The 24,906-nt window shown below is 41.3% G+C and overlaps 3 protein-coding genes across 5 annotated transcripts; 2 read left to right on the forward strand and 1 right to left on the reverse strand.

The window, feature by feature from the left end:
- Positions 1-548: 548 nt before the first annotated feature.
- Positions 549-2,859, reverse strand: mcts1 (MCTS1 re-initiation and release factor). The gene is made up of 6 exons (XM_037261926.1): positions 2,661-2,859; positions 2,258-2,410; positions 2,082-2,179; positions 1,524-1,657; positions 822-889; positions 549-743 (listed from the first exon to the last, which is right to left on the reverse strand). The coding sequence occupies exons 1-6, from the start codon at positions 2,669-2,671 to the stop codon at positions 662-664; spliced, it is 546 nt and encodes a 181-aa protein (XP_037117821.1). The 5' UTR covers positions 2,672-2,859; the 3' UTR covers positions 549-661.
- A 491-nt stretch (positions 2,860-3,350) lies between these two features.
- On the forward strand, positions 3,351-13,986 carry cul4b (cullin 4B). Its single transcript, XM_037262118.1, has 20 exons — positions 3,351-4,263; positions 5,828-5,943; positions 6,029-6,132; positions 6,220-6,289; positions 6,603-6,676; positions 6,754-6,916; positions 7,009-7,098; positions 7,851-7,933; positions 8,023-8,090; positions 8,404-8,522; positions 8,600-8,792; positions 8,863-8,967; positions 9,055-9,165; positions 9,259-9,344; positions 9,951-10,058; positions 10,150-10,263; positions 10,958-11,063; positions 11,145-11,317; positions 11,399-11,551; positions 13,099-13,986. The coding sequence occupies exons 1-20, from the start codon at positions 3,810-3,812 to the stop codon at positions 13,192-13,194; spliced, it is 2,586 nt and encodes an 861-aa protein (XP_037118013.1). The 5' UTR covers positions 3,351-3,809; the 3' UTR covers positions 13,195-13,986.
- Positions 13,987-14,268: 282 nt separating this feature from the next.
- lamp2 (lysosomal-associated membrane protein 2) lies at positions 14,269-24,786 on the forward strand. 3 transcript variants are annotated; one of them, XM_037261253.1, is made up of 9 exons: positions 14,269-14,440; positions 15,912-16,027; positions 16,814-17,024; positions 18,081-18,242; positions 18,310-18,530; positions 18,611-18,730; positions 19,342-19,396; positions 19,490-19,660; positions 23,934-24,786. In XM_037261253.1, the coding sequence occupies exons 1-9, from the start codon at positions 14,395-14,397 to the stop codon at positions 24,074-24,076; spliced, it is 1,245 nt and encodes a 414-aa protein (XP_037117148.1). In that variant the 5' UTR covers positions 14,269-14,394; the 3' UTR covers positions 24,077-24,786. The 3 variants fall into 3 exon arrangements, with proteins under 3 accessions (XP_037117148.1, XP_037117147.1, XP_037117149.1); XM_037261252.1 differs by lacking the exon at positions 23,934-24,786 and adding an exon at positions 23,124-23,615; XM_037261254.1 differs by lacking the exon at positions 23,934-24,786 and adding an exon at positions 20,330-22,986.
- The last annotated feature ends 120 nt before the right edge of the window (positions 24,787-24,906 follow it).

The following is a 24,906-nucleotide window of genomic DNA, read 5'->3' on the forward strand; positions in this document are numbered from 1 at the left end:
TCCTCCGTGCAGCAACAAGATCATCTTGAACGTGCGGTCCGCACTCAGGTGGTCAAGTTGCGCGTGCCCTAAAGTGGCAATTTTCACAAACAAGCCAATGGGAAATTTTTTGTGGCGCAGGCATAGCTAACTGCATGTTGCAATTGCATCGTTGAACTGCTGATCCAAAAGGCGATCAAGTTCTTATATAGTGAGGGAGGTTGTCTCATGCCAAGGCCAAAGTATATTGTTACTGGGCCCACTTTTGGTCACATAAAATAATACAGGACAACTGTAATGGTCGAAAATGCTAAAACCGTACCTCCAGAATTTAGTACTACAGTACATAGTTCACTCGTCTTGGCTTGTTTTTACCAATTAATCTTGAGTTCAAACATATAATTTAGAAATAAAGCTTTGAATTCACTTGACAGGGTCTTTGAAATAAGATGTTTATGCATTTTAGAGTAGAGCTGGCAAACCATAAGGGTCGGATGATTTGGATGACGTCTCAGTCATTGTGCAAACATCCTGTTTCACATCTAACAGATGCAGTGAGAAGAGACGAGTTCAAATGGAGAGATTTCTTTTAATTGGTGCACAATGATGAACTGGTTCAAAGCCTTAAGTCGGTGGAAACAGCTGCTAAGTATTCATTTTGGCAGGAAGCTTGAGTGGTGAATTATTTATACGTTTTCATGTGCCACAGTCCGTCGTTCAGATAGTGAACATTCTCGATGCCAATGCCCTTGTTGACTTTTTCTCTGTTAGAAAAGACAAATGATAGTTGTCATCAGTGTCATGACTGTCTACAGCTTTGATGAATGCACTTTGATGCTTACATGCTCTCTGCAGACAACTTCATGACGCCAACGCACAGTGCGTGTTGTTTGCCTTCTGCCATAATGGCCTACAAATTCTTGTTAAGGACAACATGCGCTGCAAAAAAAGTCACTTTGAAGGTAAATTTTGTTTTCAATGTTTGGTCTTATTTTAGGAGAGGAGACCTAGTTGCACTTCTTTGGAATAAACATTGTTATAATTTAAGTTAAGTTAAAATTGAAGTCACTGACAATAACGAAACAATATTACATATTCTCAGTACAGGTACTTGTGCGCAGTTTGTCAGATGAAAAGCAGAAATGATCAGCAAGGCAAGCAGTGTACGATGTGTCTACTGGCAGAACACTGACAAAACGATGGCGACGCTCTGATTGGCATTTGCATCTAACAGCAGAGTCTAAAATATTTGTCTAGTTCAGCATTTACTCACTATATAGGCTATACAACATGATTGTTTACTGATGGATTGGAATTTTGTTGCAGTATTGATACCAAAGTATGTAACGCAGGCATATAAGCAAAGTCCTAATTTAGATATTGTGACAAGTTGACAACACTATGTACAAATAGAGACTTCCTGCCCTAATACACACCTCTTACAGTTGAGTAAATAAATGCTCCCACCCACTGCATGAGCAGATATGGCAAAGTATTTATGTAAGGTGGCGAACCCCATGCAAACCTAAAATAGATAAGGATACAACTACTGTGTCTGATTCAGCCGGGTAGAGTTTGGCGCCCGGTGACGTCAGTCCAGGACACATGATGTTGGCGCCACTTAGGACATATTTGATGGCACCTTTGTCTACTTGCTGGTGAGGAAGAATAAAGGGATCTGTGAGGAGATAAGAAGGCTTGTTACCAGAAATGAATTTAATACATCATCTAGGACTGGAAAATGTGTCCTTAACAATAAAATGTTTTTTTTCCCCATCAAAACAATCATGCTTTTCTCCAGTGCTTTCAGAAAATGCAAGTAACAATGACATTATTGAAAACGTGTTTTTCCCCCACAAATGTATTTCTACAGGACTTGTGTGGAAGACATTCCCTTTAACATTTATTATTTTTATAGGCTTGAATGTTGCCTGGCCAGAAGGAATTACTTGTGTGGATAAAGGATGTGGTCAACCACTTTTGGTTATCTTGTTAGCATGGTTTTAAAAAGTCACGGTTTCAAAAGAACCAAAACTTTCCATCTGTGCTTAGGGGTGTTTTTCTTTTCTTTTTACAAATATTATGGAATCTAAACGTCTTACATTTATGCAACAGTCTCAGGGTGGGATAAAAGGGGCCTTCTCGCTGTCTGAAGAAGAGCAACTCTCCGTTCACGGTCAAGATTTCAATATGTTCATGACTGAAAGGTGAATAACAGAGATGAGTTGACAGATTCAGTACTCAGAAATCCAAAGGATGTAAATGAGAAAAATCGTACCATCGCACTATTTTGACAGGGTCCTTCTTTGGCATGATGTGATTGAGCCATATCTCGATGTCAGGAAACTGATCCACTAGCTGGTTCTTTATCCCTTTGATGACGGATGTTTTTAACTGTATACAGTTTGACACATTCTCCTTCTCGTCAAATCTGAAGCGGGGATCACAAGAGTTTTTGTTCGAAACGAGCACAAGACAATCCAGCAATCGTGGACAACGGCAAACAATATCCCTTAGCTTACAAGACCTTTGTAGCGTCGTCCAAATATATATATATTTATTTTTTTAATAAATGTAATATGTAAGGAACGGCTATGAAAAACGACAAGAAAACACCTGCCACCCAAGCCTAGTTTGCTAGGTCTGCTAGCGTTAGCCCTCTTATCAAAATAGGCACGTACTTTTTGAACATCGTTGTTGGTCGTCTTTCCTTGCGTTCCCTGAGTGGGTCAAAGTCTTGTTTTCCACTCACTGAAACAGATATGGTATTTGAAACGCAAGTAGGGAACACTATTATTAAAAAATAATGTCAAGTTTAAGCAACTTGCACGCTTATTTTTGCGACGACCGAAAAGCAGTGCAACGACTTGCGTTATTTTTACGACAGTTCCCCCACATAAACCAACGCGGTGGAGCAGCTCGGGTCACCACCATACCATGCCTTTATGACGGCCATGTTAGCAGGGGCGAATTTCCCATGAAAGGAAATGAATGAACACTGTCAAAAGGTCGTAACTTGCAAATTTCTCAACCAATTTTTAGGACCTTCACTTGCGTGTCAACTCCAGTACAGAACATTTGGCAAAAAGTATATTAAAAAAAATAAACAATCGTTTACCTTTGGACTGTTATTCCTGGTTTCTACCATCCATCCATCCATCCATCCATCCATCCATCCATCCATCCATCCATCAAATCAACTTAAAAACGTTGAGTTGCGACCCTTGTGACGATAAGCGCTTGTAGTGGGTCGATGGATAAGTTAAGAGAACTCCATCGTAAACAGTGGCCTATTTAAGTGTCAAATGGCGCCACCTTGTGGGTAAAACACCCAACAGGGGGTGGAACACGTTGGTGCAAAAAGTACTTTTGTACAAAGTACTTCCGGTCGGGTCACTGAGTAGTTTTTCTTAGCCGTTTTTCTCATTGTTACCAGTGGCTTCTTTACTCCTGCGTGAAACCACTCGTCTCCCACCTTTAGTCCTTTCATAGGTGTTCTTTTTGACGGGCTCCTTTTGTCAGGTGTTGTTCGTCGGAGGACTCGACAACGCGTTTCAAGACGAGAAGAGGAAGCAATAGGCCACCATCTTTCTTTCGGATGCCAGCAGCAATAACAAGAAAGAGAGCAGGCTAGCTGCTAGTGGATCTTGTACCGGGACAATTTATACTCTCCTATCTTTCTCCTCCGCGGGATAAGGAAAGCAAGCTGAGGACGGATTCGTGTGGAGCTCTAGATACGGCCGTCAACGTTGAGCTCGTCCTTCTCGCTTGCTTTGGGAAGTTTCTGATCACAAGACTGGCTGCTAAGATTTAGTATTCCCCGTTCTTTCATGTTTCCAACAGGTTTATCTTCCCCTAACCCCCCACCACCGCCAACCCAAGAGGCAAGAGCAGAGGCTACTAATGTCAAAAACGACAGTGGCAACATTATATCTTCGAAGAAGAGGAAAATAAACGGCTCCGAGAGGGAAGAGACCAGCGACACCATCTCCCCTTCGCCTCCCAAGACCCTCACTTCCTCCTCGTCCTCCTCCTCGTCGCCGGTGCACATCCAGAAGAAGTTGCGCTTCGAGGACTCCGTGGACTTCATTGGGCTGGATGTGAAAATGGCCGAGGAGGCTGCTGCTGCTTCGTGCTCCAACAACAAAAGCAAAGCTGTGCTCCTGGCCGCCGGCGTGGGGGGCCACCATGCCAACGGACTGACCAAGAGCGTGGCGAGCTCCGGGACCTTCTCCAACAGCAAGCCCGGCGCCGCCAAGAAGCTAGTCATCAAGAATTTCAAAGGTACTCCTAAATAACAGAAATTATAATGCCACCCTGCACACCATTTGCGCAAAAATAAAACAAAAATAGGGATCAAGACTAACGCCTTCTTGGAAAGGATTTTAAAAATACTTACATATGCCACAAGATGGCGACAAAACAAGAGATGATCATAAAGCATCAACACCGTGTCCCTGTCTGAATACTCGAACTTCCACCCAGCGATGCTCCCCTATCATTGCCAGCATTTGCAGATGAAATAAAGACACTACAGCTGTGTAAGAGCAGTTCTGCAATTACATTAACCTTTATCCACCTTATTCCCCAAGGCTCTGTTATGGAAGCAAATATATGTGTGACGTTCCATAAGACACTGGAAGTAGGAGGGAGCCATTTGTTTTACAGTGGCTTTCGTTGCATGGATCGGATTGTTTGAAGTCAGCAATCATAATTTCCCACACCATTTAAAAAGTGTCTTGCACAGCTTTGGAACTTGTTACACGAATGTTTCAAAACCTGTCATGTTTTGAACTTGCGCTCCGGACGAGGAGAGTATGTTGTTGTGATAATTGGTTATAGTGATACCAGCGCCTACCTCTGGGTGAGGCGCATTGAAGAATTAAGCCGCAATCCCATTTAGCAGCGAATAATTGCAAATGTTGTATTCTCGTCAGGTTCCTTCAAGGTTGCAAATGTTCACCACACGGTCGGCCGACGTTTGCCTTTTACTCGCTTGTCACAAAGGAATTTTGAATTTCCCCACTCAGTGACAATCTTTTTTTTTTTATAAATTCCTTACCTGGATGTCAATGAAGCGATGGGATGGATTCTAGGCTATAGGATTTTTTTTTGTAAATGTCATGCGATCGACCAGTAGTAGCTTACTTTGGTGACGCCCTTGACCACGGTTGCTGTAATGCTGAAAGCGATGCGACCTTGTAATTTACTAGTCGTACTGAAACGCACTGAAACATTTTGGCAGAGCGCTGTGTACAACTAGTATGGAATCAACAAATTCATCAATTGATCCATACATAAGGCGCTCTGCATTATAAGGCGCACTGTGTTTTTTTTTGGAGTAAATTATAAGCTTTTAAGTGCTCCCTATAGCGTGGAAAATACGGTAGTCATGCCTGGAGAGTGAGACACGAAGGTGACGTAATTGAAAGGTGGCACACAAGTTCACGTTTTGGACACTACATGAATGTATCAGGCGAGCTAACCCAATACCCCACAAATCAAAATAATATAGTCAATAGTGGGTTACGTCATACGGAAGACGTTTTTATTTCGCACTACAACATATACTGTTATATCCCACAGGTCTAAATGACTATTCAGTCTTTAAATTATTCAGCTCAACAAGCCACCTACACCTGAGGCACATCAGTATTAGCCTAAATCACATACAAGCACCAAGTTAAACGGGTGTGACATCACACATGGTCAAACAATACTAGTTGTTTGTACACAGTTAGTTTAGTGTCAAATTTGGTAATATATGTCTCATTGGACCTGCGACCATCTTGAGGATAAGCGGTTCAGAAAATGTTGGCATTACAATCCTGTGTTGTTCTGCACCCAGAAAAGCCCAAGTTGCCAGAGAACTACACACAGGAAACATGGCAGAAGCTGAAGGAGGCAGTGGAGGCCATTCAGAACAGCACATCCATCAAGTACAACCTGGAGGAGCTGTACCAGGTAGCGTGTCCTACCTTACCACGCATCGCTTTCTCATCTTTTCCCTCTGCCTAAACTTCACATGCTCCTCTTAACCTTTCTGCAGGCTGTTGAGAATCTGTGCTCCCACAAAATCTCTGCCAAGCTTTACAAACAGCTGAGGGCCGTGTGTGAAGATCACATCAAGGCCCAGATTGATCAATTCAGAGAATATCCTTTTTTTATTATTATATTTTCCGTGAGGCAGGTCTGTTAAATTCCGTCATAAATATACGTTTGCCTTAACATCGTTCTCACGGGTGCCCTGGACAGTGTCCTCTTCCTGAAGAAAATAGACAAGTGCTGGCAGGATCACTGCAGACAAATGGTAGGTTTTAATGCTTTTGGGTGTTTTGTACTTGCTTTCATGGGTATTGTCATAACATTGAATTCAATTGCAGTAGGTAGAACACAACTGTTTTCCTATCAGAAATATCACTAGTGTTGTGTTGCACCAAGTACCAATACTAATACCTTATCGTAAATTTTAGGCGACAAAAATAATGTGATACCTTAATTTCTAGAAGTTTTATTTGTTTTTTTTAATGAGTGTGTATATAAAAGGATTTGGTTTATTTTTTGGAATGGCGGGATGCAAAATTGCTTAATGTATTTTAATCTGAATTTTCTTTTCTCCACAGATAATGATCAGGGGTATATTTTTATTTTTGGACCGTACCTATGTTTTACAAAACTCTATGCTGCCATCAATTTGGTGAGTTATCTCCAACCTATTCTTTTCTATAAACCTCCAATGAATTTCTTGCTCATAAGCCTGCTCATCTTGCGCAGGGACATGGGTCTGGAGCTCTTTAGGTTCTACATTATCAGCGACCTGAAGGTCCAGAGTAAAACTATCGATGGCATTCTGCTCCTCATCGAAAGGGAGCGTAACGGCGAGGCGATAGACCGCAGTCTGCTGAGAAGCCTATTGAGCATGCTCTCGGACTTGCAGGTAAGTCAACTGTATAGCAATATTATACTGATGGCTCCCCTCTTTCCACCTGTTGACGGATGACTTAATTGAAAATGCTCTAATTCCAACAGATTTATCAAGACTCCTTTGAGCAGCGTTTTCTGGAGGAGACAAATCGCCTGTATGCTGCAGAAGGCCAGAGACTGATGCAGGAGCGAGAGGTGAGCTATGCGATTATATTGTCGTCAGTATGAAGAACTATTCAAATATGACACTAAACTGTCTTTCTTTTTAAAATTTGTGGCCAGGATATTTATTTACCGTGGTGCAAATGGGCTGAGGGGGGGGGCTTCTACTGGGGCAGGATTACCTTATATCAAAATTATTGTTGAATAGTAATACACGTTACCAGTACATTTCAAATTATGTCAAGAGAAAATGCAACAAAATATGAAGGAATACTCTTCAAAATACTTCATTCAGTCTTTTACCACAGAAAATCGCTCTAGTAGACCACAAGAGTATTCTATTAAAAGTTGTAGTGATTATTTATAATATGAGATTCATCGTAGCTCATAGCTTGGCATTATCATCATCAATTGTCTTTTCTAGTTAGTTGAAAGAAATTGCAAGCATTTCCTTCATAAACACCCCTGCTTTATATGGTGTGTTAAACATTCATAGAATACTCATTTAAATTCACAGTTTTCAAAAAGATTATTGTAGTACATCAATAGACAATTTTGTTAAAACTAATCATTTTGTTAATGGTTCAATTGTTATTTTAGATTTAACCACATCATTGTCATTTTTAATTTTCTTTCCTCATTTGTTGAAAAAAAATCATATAAAATCACATCGCAGCAAACCTATGTGATGGTCATTTTGACTCGCGTCAACAAAGATGGTTCCCTGCCTTGTTGACAGCTATTCAGTAAATCTCACTGCCTGCCTTGCCACCATATGCTTACAGGTACCCGAGTATTTGCACCATGTCAACAAACGCTTGGAAGAGGAGGCAGACCGAGTCATTACCTATTTAGACCAGAGCACACAGTGAGCGTTCCACTTCACTTTGTCTGTTCATTCTGATTAAATAAATAAAAATAAAAAATATGTCTAATTATTGCTTCTTTGCATTGTAGAAAACCTCTTATTGCCACAGTGGAGAAGCAGCTGCTAGGCGAACATCTCACAGCAACTCTGCAGAAAGGTAAGCAGTCGCTGGAATGGGAAAACAATTACATGCCCCAATAGAGTACACCAGAAACAAATAATTTAAAATAAGAGCTTATTCAGTTTATCATTGAAGAGGTTAGACAACCCAAGGTCATGATATTTGGCACAGAGGGGGGTCCCAAACATAAATGCCTCACCAAACCCTGTATTGGGTTGGGTGATTAATTGATTTTATTTTAAGGTCATATCTCCCAGCTCTACTATTTAAAATTATTGTGACATTTTCCATCACACCACCCACACTAGATGGAGCCTTCATTTTGACTGAATGTGAATTTTTGCTCCAGGGCTGACACACCTGCTGGATGAAAATAGGATTCAGGATCTGTCTCTCCTCTATCAGCTCTTCAGCAGAGTGCGAAGTGGCGTTCAAGTCCTCCTGCAACACTGGATAGAGTACATAAAGGTACATGTAGTGGGAGACGCTAGTTTCTTTGTTTTGAAAGTTTGAATCTCACAATGTGCTCCAAACACATTCTGCAGGCGTTCGGGAGCACAATTGTGATTAACCCTGAAAAAGACAAAACAATGGTGCAAGAGTTGCTAGACTTCAAAGACAAGGTGGACCATATCATCGATGTGTGCTTTATGAAAAATGAAAAGTTTGTGAACGCCATGAAGGAGGCTTTCGAAACATTCATCAACAAGCGGCCAAATAAGCCCGCAGAGCTCATAGGTGAGATAATCTGCATAACTGAAGTCTTAAATGTCTTCTTCTAGTGTCTAAATGTAATTTATATTTCCAGCCAAACATGTGGATTCTAAACTGCGAGCTGGAAACAAAGAGGCAACAGATGAAGAATTGGAAAAGATGTTGGACAAGATAATGATTATATTTAGATTTATCTATGGTAATAATTAACAAGGTTTATAACAGTGGTGTTGTGTCCCCTTTGTGGTCATGGCTGAGTATATATTTTGCTTTTGCTCTCTTTTAGGTAAAGATGTTTTTGAGGCCTTTTACAAGAAGGATCTGGCCAAGAGGTTACTTGTCGGAAAAAGTGCTTCTGTGGATGCTGAGAAGTCAATGTTGTCCAAATTAAAACATGGTAAAAAAAAATAAAAATAAAGCAAATGTTAAATGAAGTATTGAAAAAAGAGGAGGTTTGTATGATTTGATTGACTGTATGTTTTCATTTTAGAGTGTGGGGCAGCATTCACCAGCAAACTAGAGGGGATGTTCAAAGATATGGAGCTTTCGAAAGACATTATGGTGCAGTTCAAACAGGTATGAATGCACAAAAAATCCGTTGTTTCCTGTAGCTAATTAGCTGCAGTGCCCATTTTCAGAGAAAAGTGACAGGAAACGAATAGGTCAGATGGGTTCAGATGAGTGTTGCACACTGCAGATGTGTCACAAATACTACGTCATATCGACGTACAAAAGAGGCCCCGGTTGAATTTGAAAATGTCGCATATGTATCAAAATTGAGCTGCAGTGTGAGCACAGCCTAATCTGCAAAACGGCTGTTGGCAGGGAGTTGACAGCCAAAGTGATGCTAGACAGCCATCCCTCTATTTTCTGTAGCACTTCTCTTCATTAGGATCACTGGTGAACTTGACACAATGTCAGCTGACTTTGTGTTCGAGGACTGGGGTACACACTGGGTTGGTCAGCAGCCAATCGCAGGGCACGTATATGTAGATACATACATTCACAACAGAGTTAGAGTTTTCAATGAACCTAGCTTGCATGTTTTTTATGAAGTGGGAAAAGCTGGATTGCCCCAGAGCAAACAGCCAGAAGATGTGTCCTCAGCTTCCTCCCAACCACCCGCAAGAAGAATACTTGACCAAAGCATGTTCATCTCCTGCCATGTCGTATGTCTTTCAGTATATGCAGTGCCAAAACATCCCCGGTAACATCGAACTGACTGTGAACATCCTCACGATGGGCTACTGGCCCACTTACATCCCCATGGAAGTGCATCTTCCTGCGGAGGTTAGCAAATATTTATATAATAGCTGTTACATAACTTGGCGCGTATGTAATAAATGCGTTGTCCTGAAATGCTGCTATTATCTGCGTCCAGATGGTGCGCCTGCAAGAAATCTTCAAGACCTTCTACCTGGGCAAACACAGCGGCAGAAAACTGCAGTGGCAGTCGACGCTTGGCCACTGTGTCTTAAAAGCTGAATTTAAAGAGGTGGGTACTTACTTTTTAGAGTACCACAAAGATCGAACAACAATAAGCCACTGCCTTTCTTCCCTCAACTTCAACCCCTGCCAAAGTCCATTCATCTTCTATTTTTTTTTGAGGGGGTCGTAAATACTTTTGCTGCATTACTACGACATAATGAAATAGAGTGGATGCGACTGTGTAACAAGTTAGCTCATTAGTTGAGTTTAGCTAGCCGCCACAGCAAGGATTTACTATTTGAAACACAAAAAGTCACAAGAACTGACCAGGATTTTAGCTTTGGCCACAATGCGACGTATGATTCGAGTTCGGGTAATTCCTTTCAAACCAAAAACAAACGTCACAATTTCATCCCATCAAATGGGCAGATGTCTGTCTTGTGTGCTTAAACAAGGAAATGGGAATATGCAGAGGAGTTTCTTGCCACATCGTTTTAAAAACACCAACATCTGTCAGTCATTCATGTAACAGTGACATCATAGCTCTGCTTGGCCTGCGTTTTAGAGGCACCTCAGAGGAGGTTCTGCAAAGCCGTTCCATTGTTAGTCCATCGCTCCCAAAAAATGTCAAAAGTGACCACTGAGGGCGGAGCAAGAACTTTTTGCTGTGGGACTAGTGCAATAGAAAAGACCAAATTCTCCGCTAGTCTGATGAACTTCCTCGTGTGGTTGTATCAACTGTAATGTGTTTCTCACACCAGGGCAAGAAGGAGCTGCAGGTGTCACTTTTCCAAACTCTAGTGCTGCTGATGTTCAATGAAGGGGAGGAATTCACCCTGGAGGAGATTAAACTGGCGACAGGAATAGGTACGCTTGGTATAGCCAACCTCCCATTGCCACGTCGCTGTCATTGAGCACAACTGATCCCAGGTGTCATGTGGTCTACAGAAGACGGTGAGCTGCGTCGCACTCTGCAGTCACTGGCATGTGGCAAAGCGCGTGTCCTCACCAAAATCCCAAAAAGCAAAGATGTGGAAGATGGGGATAAGTTCTCCTGCAATGATGAATTCAAACACAGGCTTTTCCGCATCAAAATAAATCAGATCCAGATGAAAGAGACGGTACAGCTTTTGGGTCTCACGCTCACAGTGTCCTCACCGGGCATGTCAAGAGTGAACTTGCAAATTTTTGTGTTGCTTCAGGTGGAGGAGCAGGCCAGCACCACGGAGAGGGTCTTCCAGGATCGACAGTATCAGATTGATGCCGCCATCGTGCGCATCATGAAGATGAGAAAAACTCTGAGCCATAACCTTCTCATGTCAGAGGTGTACAACCAGCTCAAGTTCCCCGTCAAGGTGATGAAGCCTTTTAGCTTTGAGGAAGAATGCTGCAAAGCAAACAGTAGTGCTTTTGTGGTTCGTATGCACAAAATGATTTCACTGATTGTTCAGTTATCAGTAGCTTGCTGTTGGTCAATACTGAACATTCCAGTTTTTGTTATTCCTCCAGTCAGTCAGTCCGTCCACTTTTGCACCGTGCTTTATTTACAGCCAATCCATCTTATTTAGGTGCATCGATACAATCAATTGAGATCCAACACAGAGGGATCTTGCTTTATAATTGAGTTCCATTACAACAGCGCAACGTAATCCAAATTTGTAAGCAACAAGGCATGCACTTTAGACTATGAGTAAATTTCACTTCTACTTGGGGAACCCCTTTCTCTGATTGTCTGACAGGTTTAACTTAAAAATGCCCGGCAATTTCTTGAGCACACCAAGATTTGGCAACATCAATGTGTGAGGGGGAAAAACATTAACTATGGTCTTGATTCTTTCGGTTCCTGTAATAGTTTTGGACAGGGTAATCCAAAGGTAGGAAGTTCCTAATGACTTGTATGTGGGTTTTGGCAACTTTTGAGTTGTGTTTCCAAGTGAAAATATATAGAAATGTAACAAAAATGGAAAGCACTGAGTGCACTGTTAGTCCTCTGGGGGAAATCAGTACTGGCAAAAATGTTGATGCCTATGAAATTGATCAATGACAGACTCATTGAGCAGGGGGGTATTCCAGAAAGCAGGTAAAATACGTATGTTAAGGTTGAAATCAGGGAATCTTCGTGTTTCTCGTTCCAAGAAGAGAGGTAAATGAAACTTCGAGTCACTTACCATAGCAACTGACACGGTGAAGCTAACCTGATCCCTAGCATGTTTTCTATAAGAAACCCCAAGATATGGCGTACCCATTTGAAAGAAATCTGTACTGCGTTGCGTGGCGAGAGGCTCTTCAGACCTTTCCTGGATGTGCTTTCAATCCCAGGGGAGTTTTTGTTGGAGTGGTATCGTTTCACACACGTATCCATCATTTGTATCAACAGCATTCTCTCAACTTACTGTATATCAAATATAACAATGACTATGACAAATGATAGCCGACCCCCGACTGTTAGTTGTAAGGAAACTAATGTAATGACTCAAACGACATGAAGGACAAGACATTTCGCAAACAAAATGATACAAACAGATGTTTGAATCCTTCCATCGTGGCCTCAATGGTGAAATGGCCTGTTTTCGTCCAGATTTCCATCAAACTTACTTGACATATGTGCCAGCCCTGGACATGTTTTGGTTACATCATCAATAAACAACAATCAGAAATAAACACCACTTGCCATCCCACTTAACAGAACTCATTTGGACTGACACACGAAACAGTATAGAGTCTATTTGGCAGTGGGTATTTCACATTAGGACCACCACTACAGCGACAATGGTAAACACATTTACACGAGTCCCTCAAGCTCTTCCACTGCAGTGTACTTAGGTTGTGTAATACATTTCATATTTGCGCATACATTAACTGTGGCTCAAATCCTGTTCCTCCTCTCTGCTTCTCCATGCAGCCTGCTGACCTAAAGAAGAGGATAGAGTCTCTCATCGACAGAGACTATATGGAGCGTGACAAGGAGAATCCCAACCAGTACAACTATGTGGCTTAGAGAACAAACAAATAAAATTGAACAGTGAGAGAGAAAGAGGTACAGATGGTCATGAGTGATCCTCCGCCTCTATGAACCTTTTTGCCCCAGTGGATGTTAATATGTCATTGTCAAGCCAGCTACCGGCGAGCAGAATGGATTCCGCTCCACAGGATGTTCGTCAGGGGGTCCAAGATTCTGTGGACTGCGCCTGCATCAAGAATTTTGTCCATACTTCTCAGTGCCTCTGAGCTCACTGGACAAAGGATGCACACATAGACACGTTGCTGGGTTTTTTTTTCTTTTCCGTTTTTTTTTTTCTTTCAAGCGACAGAAAATATTTATTTTCAAACTTAAGATTCCTTGTCCACACATGCTCTTTGTTAGAGTCACTTTGTCCAATTATTTTCTTTAGTTTGGGGGGAACAGTTGGGGGTTCAGCACCTTGTAAATGCCGATCAGCCCCTATCAAATATGAGACTATTGGGCTACTTTACTCGGTGACTGTGTCAAATTCAAGTTGTCAAAACTGACACAAGACAGAAAAAAAGGAGCACTTCAATTTTCATGCTATATTTTGTATTTTTGTTTAGTACAGTCCTTGGCTAGCCGACACGACATTTTAACCTGCTTCCAGTCCACTGGCTCCCCCACCCCCAGTTTAAATGCCAAAAGCACATTTCATCGTCATTTTCAGCCTCTCACATTTTTTCCTCTTCGCCATGTTACGCACTAAAGAGTTCTGTTGGGCTTGCAGGAAGTGATGAGTGTTTTGGCGTACAACATGAAAGAATAAACTTCTTTGTACAAACATGTTAGGTTCTTTGCTTAAGATTAAAATTACTTTCATGTAGAGGTTTGCAGTACTTCATTCGATTGCATGGTTGGAATTGATTGTGCAGAGACTGAAGAATTTGGGTTTGTGTGTTTTGGGGAATGCTTTTCATAACAGTCTTTTTGAGGTTTTGTTTTTGGAATCTGATGAAAGTTCCCCAGCCTTGTTTTAAAATGACAAAAGTGCAGTGAAAAATCCCTGACAGAGGCAATTATGGGAGGAAGTCCACACCTCCTGCCCCTGTGACCTGTGGCCTCGTCATATGACTTTATATGTGACGTACAATCGTGCATTTCCTCATACTGACGGCAGTGCGTTCGCCAAGTCCCAAGTTCGGCACCGACTGCTCGGCTCTTGTTTTATTCACCGCCAAACAGCAGGACATCATGTTTCAATACGGCACGTTTGCGCTTTTCTTCGTATTTGGATTTGGTAAGTTTCGTTAATTTGATGTGCGTTTAGTAATGAAATTGCGGTAGATCGCAAACATAATATGCGACGTGCTGCCAACTCCTGGATCGAGTGTCGGCCTGGTGCTTTATTGAAACCGTGATGAACCATTTATTTCGCCACACACATTTTCAAACATTTATCTCTGCAAAACCTAAAAAACAAGTAACAATCAAATGGCGAATGCGTCAACTCAGCTGACGTATTTAGCTGTAGCGCTAATTACGTCAACAACATTGCTACTCGAGTATCGCCTAGTGTTACATCTTTTCGCCATTTCGCGTGAAGCCAAATTTACTTGCCCTGGTGTATTAACACGTTCATTTTGTATGGGCAAGGCAACACTAGTTTCTAGCCAAACTATACTGTGACTGCAATGGTGAAATCTAGCTTTGCTGGTGTCACTTCGGTAGCGTCACAGTAGCGTAATGGCTGGCTAACGCTAGTTTTGTAAGCTAAAGTTAATGATTAAACCCCAGCTTGTCTAACCCACCCTCAGCTTCGAGTATGAGCCTCCCCGGAGGCAACAATGCAAAACGCACAACAGTCTTTTTATTATTATTATTATTATTATTATTATTATTACTGTGCGTGAAGTAAAATATAACATCGTGCTCGTTTGTTAGCATGTTGGTGTTTAAATGGGGCAGCGACCTCATGAAGCGCTAACTGGCGAGAAAGTTACGTTAATTTTTGCAGTACAGACTCCAAAAAGATAATATTTCGCTTGGAAAAATGGTTCAAATGTTTGCTTTCATTGTATAAAACGTATTTTTGTCGCGGTGAAGCTAATCTAGAACAGCATGTTCATTTTGGGTTCTCCTCGCTCGCTGACGCCTATTTTCTTACCATTTAGCGTTATTTATCTTTACGTAATCCTTAGAATAGTCACGTCGATAAATAGGAGTGTGTTGGACTTTCTGCCACAGTTCCCCGTGTTGCTAGCTGTTTTGACCGATTTTGCAAAACCCACCTCTGTTCTGTGATAATACAAACAAAATCGACCCAAAAGATTAGCGTCTCTTCTTTCACCAGAATATTTTTTCTACTCTTTCCCTTTAGTAATCAGTAGTAGAACATGGGTTGGTCTCACCAAAAACACCCGTTTCTGACCCAAAAGTGGTGAAAATGAACTTTTTATGAAAATAAATGTCAACCTGAGCATTGATTTCTATGCTAATATTTTTGCTTTTGGATTAGGTTTAGGGTTAAGCGTAACCTTGGGCTTGCTACTGGTGGATTCTGTTCAAAGTTGTGTTACTGCAAAGCAAAACATTTAAATAAAATAACATTTCTTCCAATAATGGTCAAGGGGCATTTTATTCACTCAACTGAGGGAGCTCAAGGCATACCTTTCTGATTGATTATAGATGTAGTTAGTTTGGTGAATCTTGTAAGGCACGACTGTAAATGTAGGGAAATTAGTGACATGCGTTTCTATTTCTCTTTACAGTGTCCCATCTGTCACTTGGGGCTGAGGTGAAGGTCATGGACAAGGATGACAAGTTGTGTCTTTACGCCAATGTCACGGTCAACTTCTCTGTGTTGTATGCGACGCCAGAGAACGAGGTAAGTTTCTAATCTCAAAGATGCCATTTTCTACTCTTGTTGCATAGCAACTCTCAAAAATGATGAGGTGTGTACTCCCCAAGATTCTTGCTTGTCAGCGTTTCACTTGTGTTTTCCTGGTGCACATCCTGTCACATGCACTGGTGAATTATTGGGCTCCAGCTGAAAGAACTGTAGGATTGCTGTTACCGTTGAACCTCTAAATTGGAACTCAATCAGTTTTGTGACACTGAATACAAAATGCTGTTTGTAAATAAAAAGGTGAAATGTCAAGTTTAAAAAAAAAAAAAGAATCCCCAAACTGCCTGGCCTTATTTGCCAATGTACATGACCAGTCTCCTCACCCCATACCAGTGAGAATGAGAGAAAATAAGTACTAGAAAATAAGATAGACTAACTGTATGTCTGATAATTACATAGAGGTTGCAAACTTGGCACATTGTCGTTTTTATGTTGTAACTATTGTTTCTTTTCACAGCAGTCACAGAGTCAGTGGCTCGGCCAAACTCTGTTGACCACATGCAAAGATTTGTCATTGTAATTTATGAATGCATGTTTAACATTTAGGATTATTGGCACTGACCATTTTTTTGGAGCAGATCAGGGAGGGCAAAAAGCAATTTTAACACAAACCATACAACAGGATCATTTGCTCAGGATAATAGTCTAAAGACCTCTAACAATTGGCCTTTGCTGACTTGGATCAGGAAGAGGAAAAATGCTCAAATTGTTGATTTTTGATAAGTGTGTACCCCGCTTTACTATTTATGCTACTTCTCGCCACAGCGTGAGCTAGCCACGTTTGAGCTTCCCTCCGAAGTCACGTCTACCGGAAGCAAATGCAGCAACACGACTTCAACCCTGAAGCTCAACTTCGGAGCGGGACACTCCTGGAGCGTGAACTTCACTGTCAACGGGACCACATACCAGGCGGCTTCCATCACGTTTACCTACAACCTCAGTGACTCCACCATCTTCCCTAAATCTGCATTGAACGGTAATGTCGCCAATACACAAAGATGCATGCTGGACACCTTGAGCAGTTGGGTGTTAGCAAATTAGCGTGTTAGCAAATTAGCAACATGCCGCGTTTAGTGCAGGCTTGTTAATGACTCAAGCGCTCTATGGTGAGTGCAATTGACACACAGGAGGAACAAGAATCTAACAAACAGGTGACGTTTGGAAAGTGAACACAGATAACAGGGTTTTCTGATGTGAAAACACAAAAAAACAAATAAGACAAAGACACATTTCAGAACTTCAAAAAGTAAGGATAAAATAATGTGCAATATGCCCATTCCTCTTGTACACCCTAAATCAAATTGCCTCTTGGTCTTTGTCAGAGCCCATCAGCAGGAGACGGTTTCAAACAGGGTTAGCACAGTTGCCTCAGGGTTCTGGAGTTCCAATCTGGGCTTTGATCTTCTTTTGTACATGGTCTCCTCATGGTTGCTTGGGTTCTCGCCAATTATTTTGGTGTCTTCACACATCTAGAAACACGCATGATGGGTGTACTGACGACCCTTGCCCAAACATAACTGGGCTGCAGTAGACCCACGTATATAAAATAGAAAATGGATGGGTGTCATGTAATCATAGTCAGATTAGATGAATGAACCACGTGAAAGCTAATGATGGTTATTATTTCCTTGTGGACACTTGCAACAAGATGGCAAAAAGGCTATGACAGATAGTTTAAATGACAAAAATGTTTTTGTGTGCACATGAAACCTCAGAGATGAACCTATTGTTTTTGTTTTGTTTGTTTTTTGTTTTTTTAAATAAACCAACTGGAAGGAAAGCCTCATGGCTGCATAAGGCTTCACCTGGCCATCACTACAGGTGGCCCTTGGCCCTGTCTACCTGACAGACCAAATCTCCCAGAGAAAATGGCTCGTAGTGATGGACTGCGACACGTTCCGGCTTACTGTTTGCACATATTGGGGATACTCTGTGACCGTAGACTCTTTGTCAACCGAGGCTCCCCTTTTGTTTGTATGCAAGCAATTAAAAAGTCGATTTTTCATCATACGTCTCCTCCTTCTGCCTTCAGACACCCTCTCTGTGGATGTAAGGCCTCAAATCACCGACGTAAGCATGGACACCTGCTACTCCTGCATGAGTGAAGAGACCATCAGGTCCGACTCAGTCAACCAGACCCTGTGGAACGTGCTCATCCAGGCGTTCATCAGCAACGGCACACAAAGCAAAAACCGTAAGGGTGGGCTCAGCCTAATGTCAAAAGACATTCTCTTACGGACTGCACCTCCCTCTCTTCGCAGTGACCACCTGTTCGGCCGACCTGCCCACCACGCCCACTGCCTCTCCCACCACAGTGGCTCCAGTGACGAACACCACCACCATTACGCCCACTCCGCCAACAACCCCTGCCCCAACCCTCCCCACACCCACCACTGGGAGGTTCAACATCAAACCTGATGAGAACAGCACAGCGTGTCTGATGGCAAACTTCGCCTTGCGGATTGGCCTTGAGCTCGGCGAGGTGTGTGTGAGCCCCCCCCAACACTTAGTTTTCGAGATAGAATGTAGCCACTCTGATTTTTTTTGTCCTTTCTGCTTTAGAAGTATCAAGAGATGAACTTGGATCCCAACGGGACCACCGCGTCTGGATCGTGTGGCGTCAACACTAGTGAGCTGGTGTTGGTATCTAACACCTTGACTATCGTGCTCACTTTCACCAATGTAAGTTCTCTTGCGGTATTGTGTCTGGTTTTGTGCCTCTTTGAGGCATCCTAGATTCACAAGGAAGCAACGGACTAAAGCTGTAAAGCAAAAGAGCCTTATGGACTATTTTTAACATGAAAATTAAGAACAACTTTTGGAATTACTTTACAATCATGAACATGTGCAATGTTTTCAGGTAATTTAACAACTCGACATTACAAGTTACAGTTTATGGACGGTGTCTGTTACAGAGATAAAAAAAAAAATATATTTTCATTTCAAATAAAGTTTCTTATGTACACGTGTAGTAGTTCTTTTTTTTTTTTTTTTATGACTTTGTTTTATTGTTCGGCGAACGTGGTCTTGCTGTAATAATAAGATTTCTATTAGTTTTGTGTTTCAATGTTTGAGTCCAAAACGATTTTTGTAAAGACTTTTAATTTTTGATAATTATAGTTTATTCATTTTCATGTTATTGATGTTATTCTCCAAATGCATATTCAGCTCTGGTTTTAGTTATTAGTGTTGGTGTACCTAATGGAGTGTCTGAGCGCTCTGTGTCAGTAGGATGTATGTTTATGGGGTATATGTGCGTTCTTGTCTTTGATCCGACTATTTTTTTCTGACAGGACACCAAAAAATTCCACCTACAGGCTGTGAATGTCACCGCAAACCTGAGTTCTGGTAAGCCAAGTAGTTTTGTTTTCCTCAAACGCATTGAACACATTCTCCAAGCAGGAGGAGGCTAATATCGTGTTGTTGTGTGTCTGCTTTAAGGTGTGGTTTTCTCTGAGGCAAACAGTAGCTTGAGTCTGTGGGAAGCAGCGGTGGGCAGCTCGTACATGTGCAACAAGGAGCAGAACTACACCATCACCAGCAAGCTCACCATCTTCACCTTCAACCTACAAGTGCAGCCTTTTGCTGTGAAGAAGGGCGTCTTCAGTACAGGTACTCTCTCTCACCTAACACTCGTTAAAGCAGCGTTTACAAGTGGATTATTGTTCAAGTCTGCCGTTAATCTTTAACATGAGAAGCTACCCATTCTGCTAGAAAACATAACCACTTCTAAACTTATGGGTTTGTTTTTTGTTTTGTTTTTTAGTTTGTGAGAAAATTCTTTTGTTTCGAACAACATTTTTTGACATATTGCTGCTTGCGTGAAGTGAAAACAAAAACAGCAGCAGTAGCCGATCCACTTTACGCCATATATTGAACAGTCAAGCTTAAAAAAAAAAGTGAACATCCACAAAGAGCTAGAGTAAGCCTAGATCCAGATATCCACACTAAAGATGAACCAAAAGACCATCTCAAGACACCCCCCCCCCCCTCCTCCTCCTCCTCCTTCTCCATTATAGTGCCATGACACATTGCGACTGTCACTTGGGGGCAAAAATTGGAATTGTTACTTGATCGTTGCAATGTAATTCCAGCCTTAGTGTTCTGTGACCCAGGGGAAGTCGGTTCACTTTCATTAACGATACAAGCAGAGATGGGGATCAAAACAAAAATGGTACCTTCTGCTTCGTGGGAAAGCATTTATAGCCTGTAGAGAGCATGATGAGTTAAGTAGAAACAGGGCAGAAATGTGTGGTTGACTGCCTTTCTTTTCATCTGCAGCCCATGAGTGTCCATTGGACGACACCAGCATCTTAATCCCAATCATTGTCGGCGCTGCTCTGGCTGGCTTGATTCTCATTGTAGTGATCGCATACGTGATTGGTCGGAGAAAGACCTATGTTGGATATCAGACGCTTTGAGAAGCCACTTTGCAAATCAGTCACAAAATATGACAGAGGGTCCCCCCAAGCCTGGTCCTTGTATTCATGTGCAATGAACTTGATTGGCTCTTGACAATTCAAACCCTTTTCATTGAAATCAGAAATGTGCAAAGTTGTTTTGAGGGTTAAACATGCACACTGAGCATTTCTGAGAGTTTGCTGAGACAATAATGTGGTAGTTTTTCTTCAAGGACCAAACTTGTCTGTTCCCTGTGTTTATGTTCTTCTGTTTTCCATTTTTTTTGTTTTTGTGAAAGAGCAAATGCAAAGTTGTTTAGCCCCGTTCACTAGTTCAATACAAAACATACAACTCTATGTATATTATATAAAATCAATAAAAATATCTTTCCAATGCCTTTTTAATTTCTATATTAGAAGTCATTTTGTTTCCTTTGGTCAATTTGGGGGTGACATTCTGTTTTCCCCAATATTGAACTTTATTGAGATGCACCTGTGTAATGCAATTTAGCAATGCTGTGGGACTATTCAGCTCACCGTGACAATTTTGCATTTGCTCTGCCGACACTCCACGTTTTCTTGATTTCATCGCTTGCACATTTCTTACTTTTACTTTGATTTATTTTCATTTGTATTTTTCATTCCAATCATCCAGGGGTGGGGAACCTATGCCATGTGGTCTGTATATTGCCTGCCATGAAATTCCACAAACAAATCCTCAGAGGAACTGTTGGAGAAAAAAAGCTTCAAATCATAAGTAATTAATTTCAAAAAGGTTCCCCACCCCTACTATGATTTATTTCATTGATGCAGAATATTTTCTCAGGATTCAGATGCAAACCCTTCACCCAAGTGCAGAAAATGTTAGTTTAGCGAAATCCTTCACTAAGGAGTGAAGGTGCGCTCCACTCGCATCGCATAGAAAAGAAGCTTTAGCCAATGTTTGCCCCTGCAGAGCGGGGAAAAAACATTAGATTACACAATTGTGAAAGACCTTTATATTCCCAGACCAAGAAAGAGGTTAGAATGTGTCAAGCGTTTTCTGCTCAAAGGGTCTGTCACACTTGGCACGAGTCAGAGAAATCAATCGGAAGTGTCTTTTCTGCCGTAATTGTTTGTGATATTTGGTGAAAAGGGATGGTATTGTTTCATTTGAGGATGTTTGAATGCACTAAAATGCTCTTTTACGTCTATTTGTGTTTGGAAATTGTTCCGTGATTATTATGTATTGTGATCCAGGCTCTGAAGGCTGCAGGGGCCCCAAAATTAATGTGTAACACCATCATGTGTCATTGGTGGTCTCGGAATAATCTGAACAGGAGGTACAGATAGACAGAAGCTTTCCATGACCGCCTTGTTGGGCCATAATGGTGTGAAAGGTGCTCAGCGCCACCCTCACCTTGACTTTGTGTGATGTTTAGTTTTCCCCCAACTTGCACCGCAGCCAGCTCAGAGCCTCAGGATAACAGTACTGTGTTTCATTTCTTTTTCTATTGTAATGATAACAAGCCAGTGTAGTGTGACTCATTTATGCGGAGGAGAATTAGGGCCTTGCTGAAAAGAAAATACAAGAATAAAGTCGCCAAAAAAGCTGTAACAGTGACAGTTTTTTTAAAGCAGAGTCGTAAAGTGATGAATACAACTGGAAAGTTGGGTTAAAGTTTAAGAAAAAGTTATAATATTTTGAGAAAGTTTTAATAGTCCATATTTTAAAAGTCATTAAAGCCTTAAGCCGTATGGTATGGAAAACAAACATCATTTTTTGGGGGGTCAGATCGCAATTGTTTTCATTAAAATTTGGGGTATCACATTACTTTTGCTCCTGCATTATAACTTAATGTTCATAGAATTACATGTTTCTCCTCAGAGAATTATGACTTCTCATAAATTATTCACTCTTATTCCAACTTTCATCTTAAGTTAACTTTGAGTCAAAGCTAAAACTTCTCCTCATAGTATCACGACCACTCATTCATTGCTCTCGCCTAGTATTACATCTTTTTGCCATTTCTTGTTAAATTGCAGTTTACAGTTTTAATAAATCATGTTTTTCCCCTCATAGTGATACTACCCCCCCCCCCCCCACACACACACACGTATATTATAAATAGTTACAGATTTCACCATAATTCTTTAACTATATTCTAATTGGATTTAAATCTTTTCAGCATGGCCCAAATACGGCTTTGTATGTTCCGACTAAAGCAGCAATTGTTTTGTTTTTTTGTTTTGTTTAATTTGCACCGTAACTTTGCTTCCCCCAGGATTGTGTGTGAGTGTTTAAACAGTTGCAGTGTGGTTACTCTCAGCTTTATGCCATAGAGAATAGTGCCTTGCTCAGTGCAAGCATTGGCTTCCATGACTTAAGCCTACATCAGGTTTATTTTTTCTTCCCACCATCTCGCAAGTTCATCAAAAGGGAATCTGTCTGTATAACGTTCTTTGTTTTGCGCTCACATCCTGAATTATGCAGTGTCAAACTTGATCGTTTTAGTATTCTGGAGGTTTATGGAAATAAAAGTGTGCTGCTGTTCTAGCCCTTCTGAGTAAATGTTTTTTGGGAGGGGGTGGGGGGGACCAGAGAGCCCACCTTTTTATACTAACCCATTCTTCACTCCCTTAATCCCCACTATTCTATGAAGACATTAACCTCTTCTCTCTTCACTTTCATCTAGCTGAGGAATGCCAGACTGACTCGGAGAGCTTCATTGTTCCCATAGCTGTTGGTGTTGCCCTGCTTGTTCTCATTCTTATTGTTCTGCTGGCCTACTTCATCGGAAGAAAGAGAAACATGGCCAGTGGTTACGAGTCCTTCTAGAATCGTCTTTTTCTTTTCTTTTTTAATTATGATTGAGAGGGAGGTGGGTGTTTTGTAATCAAGAGAATCACCCGCGTACCTCCGCACCTGAATTAGCACCACTGTTTGGTGCTAGCTTTTCTTCTTAAAACGCACTTTTCTTTCTTGCTAATGGACCATTTGACATTAGGGATTATACCACTTGTGGGGAACAAAACCAACTACATTAGCAGATTTTTGTGTTGAATCTTGTCATAGAACAGTCATTTTGTGGCTTTGTTATTGAGGGAATATTTGTCGTCCCCTTGATTCCATAAATTAATTTGATTGCTCCTAAAATTTGAACGATTATCTTGTGGCTATAAAAAAAGAAACTAGCGAAGGACTATATTTTGGTCACAATTGTCATAAATACTCCTTCCCTCGTGAAAGTTTAGACACTTCATTGTGAAAACGTTCCCAAACATTTATGGTCTTGATTTTCACTTATCACATTGTTGATTCTTTGTGGAAATCTGGTCAGGTTCGACTGTGTGAAACGTCTAACCATGCTGAGGATGTTTTATCATTCCTACTTTTCTCTTTTTCTTTCCCACAAAGCTTTCCCCCCAATTAACCACCAGTGCTAACCTTACTCTCTCTTGTGTGTGTGTGTGTGTGTGTCTGTGCTTCCTTGTATGCCACTTAGCCGAGGAGTGCTTCCTGGACTCTGATTTGAGCTTTTTGGTGCCTATCGCGGTGGGCGTGGCCCTCAGCTTCCTAATCGTCCTTGTCCTTCTCTCTTACCTGATTGGCCGGAGGAAGAGTCGTACTGGCTACCAGTCTGTGTAAAGCTCACCCCCTCAATCAATCCCCAAAGTTCTTTTTCTAGCCTTCCCCTTCAAAAGTAACATTTAGCTTATGCCCTTGTGTATCCCAGCTACCTCCACACTGGTTGTCTCTTCCTCCTTTGCCAATGACTGACACAGCCAAAACATTTCAAAATGCATTGTTTGACTCAAGACTGCATGTCTACTTACACTCCCAAACTGAGAGGGTCAGTACCCTCTCTGCCCTTTACAATATTATACATGTGAATGATTAATCGCTTGTCCAGAATGAAATCATTTTCGCTGTCGAATGACTTGAATGTACAAGCAAACTATAGCCCCATGACTTGTATGCCAGATAATTATTTTTTTCTAAATGCACACCAAATTAAAATGAACTCTTGAAAGAGAAGGCACACTAAACATTTTACCAGCCCTGCAATCACATTTTGGACAAAAGATGTGACAAAGAATGAATACTTGTATTTTGTGCTTAAATCTCAACATAAATATTTTCTTAATTTAATGCATCAATTCTTCAATTACAGACACTGCATTGCAATGTAGTCGATCACGAACCTTCCACCACACAGTTTTGTGCCTTTCCGTTAGCCACCATTCAGTTGCTTTGCTTGACAACAAAGTTATGTGATGATGATTATGACCTTGTCTTAACAAGTGTGTGTGGTGGAGCTAGGGGGACGTATTAAATAAATGAAACTTTGTTTCTTGTTTTGTAGTACTGTTGTATGTTGTTTTTTTTCTTTTGTGGCCTGAGATCATGTGACTGAAAATCAGAGATTGCCAGACTGCTCAGTTGATAAGCTGTTATCCAACCTCATCAAAGTACAT

The sequence above is a fragment of the Syngnathus acus genome, chromosome 10 (assembly GCF_901709675.1).
Source record: "Syngnathus acus chromosome 10, fSynAcu1.2, whole genome shotgun sequence".
Classification (NCBI taxonomy): Eukaryota; Metazoa; Chordata; class Actinopteri; order Syngnathiformes; family Syngnathidae; genus Syngnathus; species Syngnathus acus.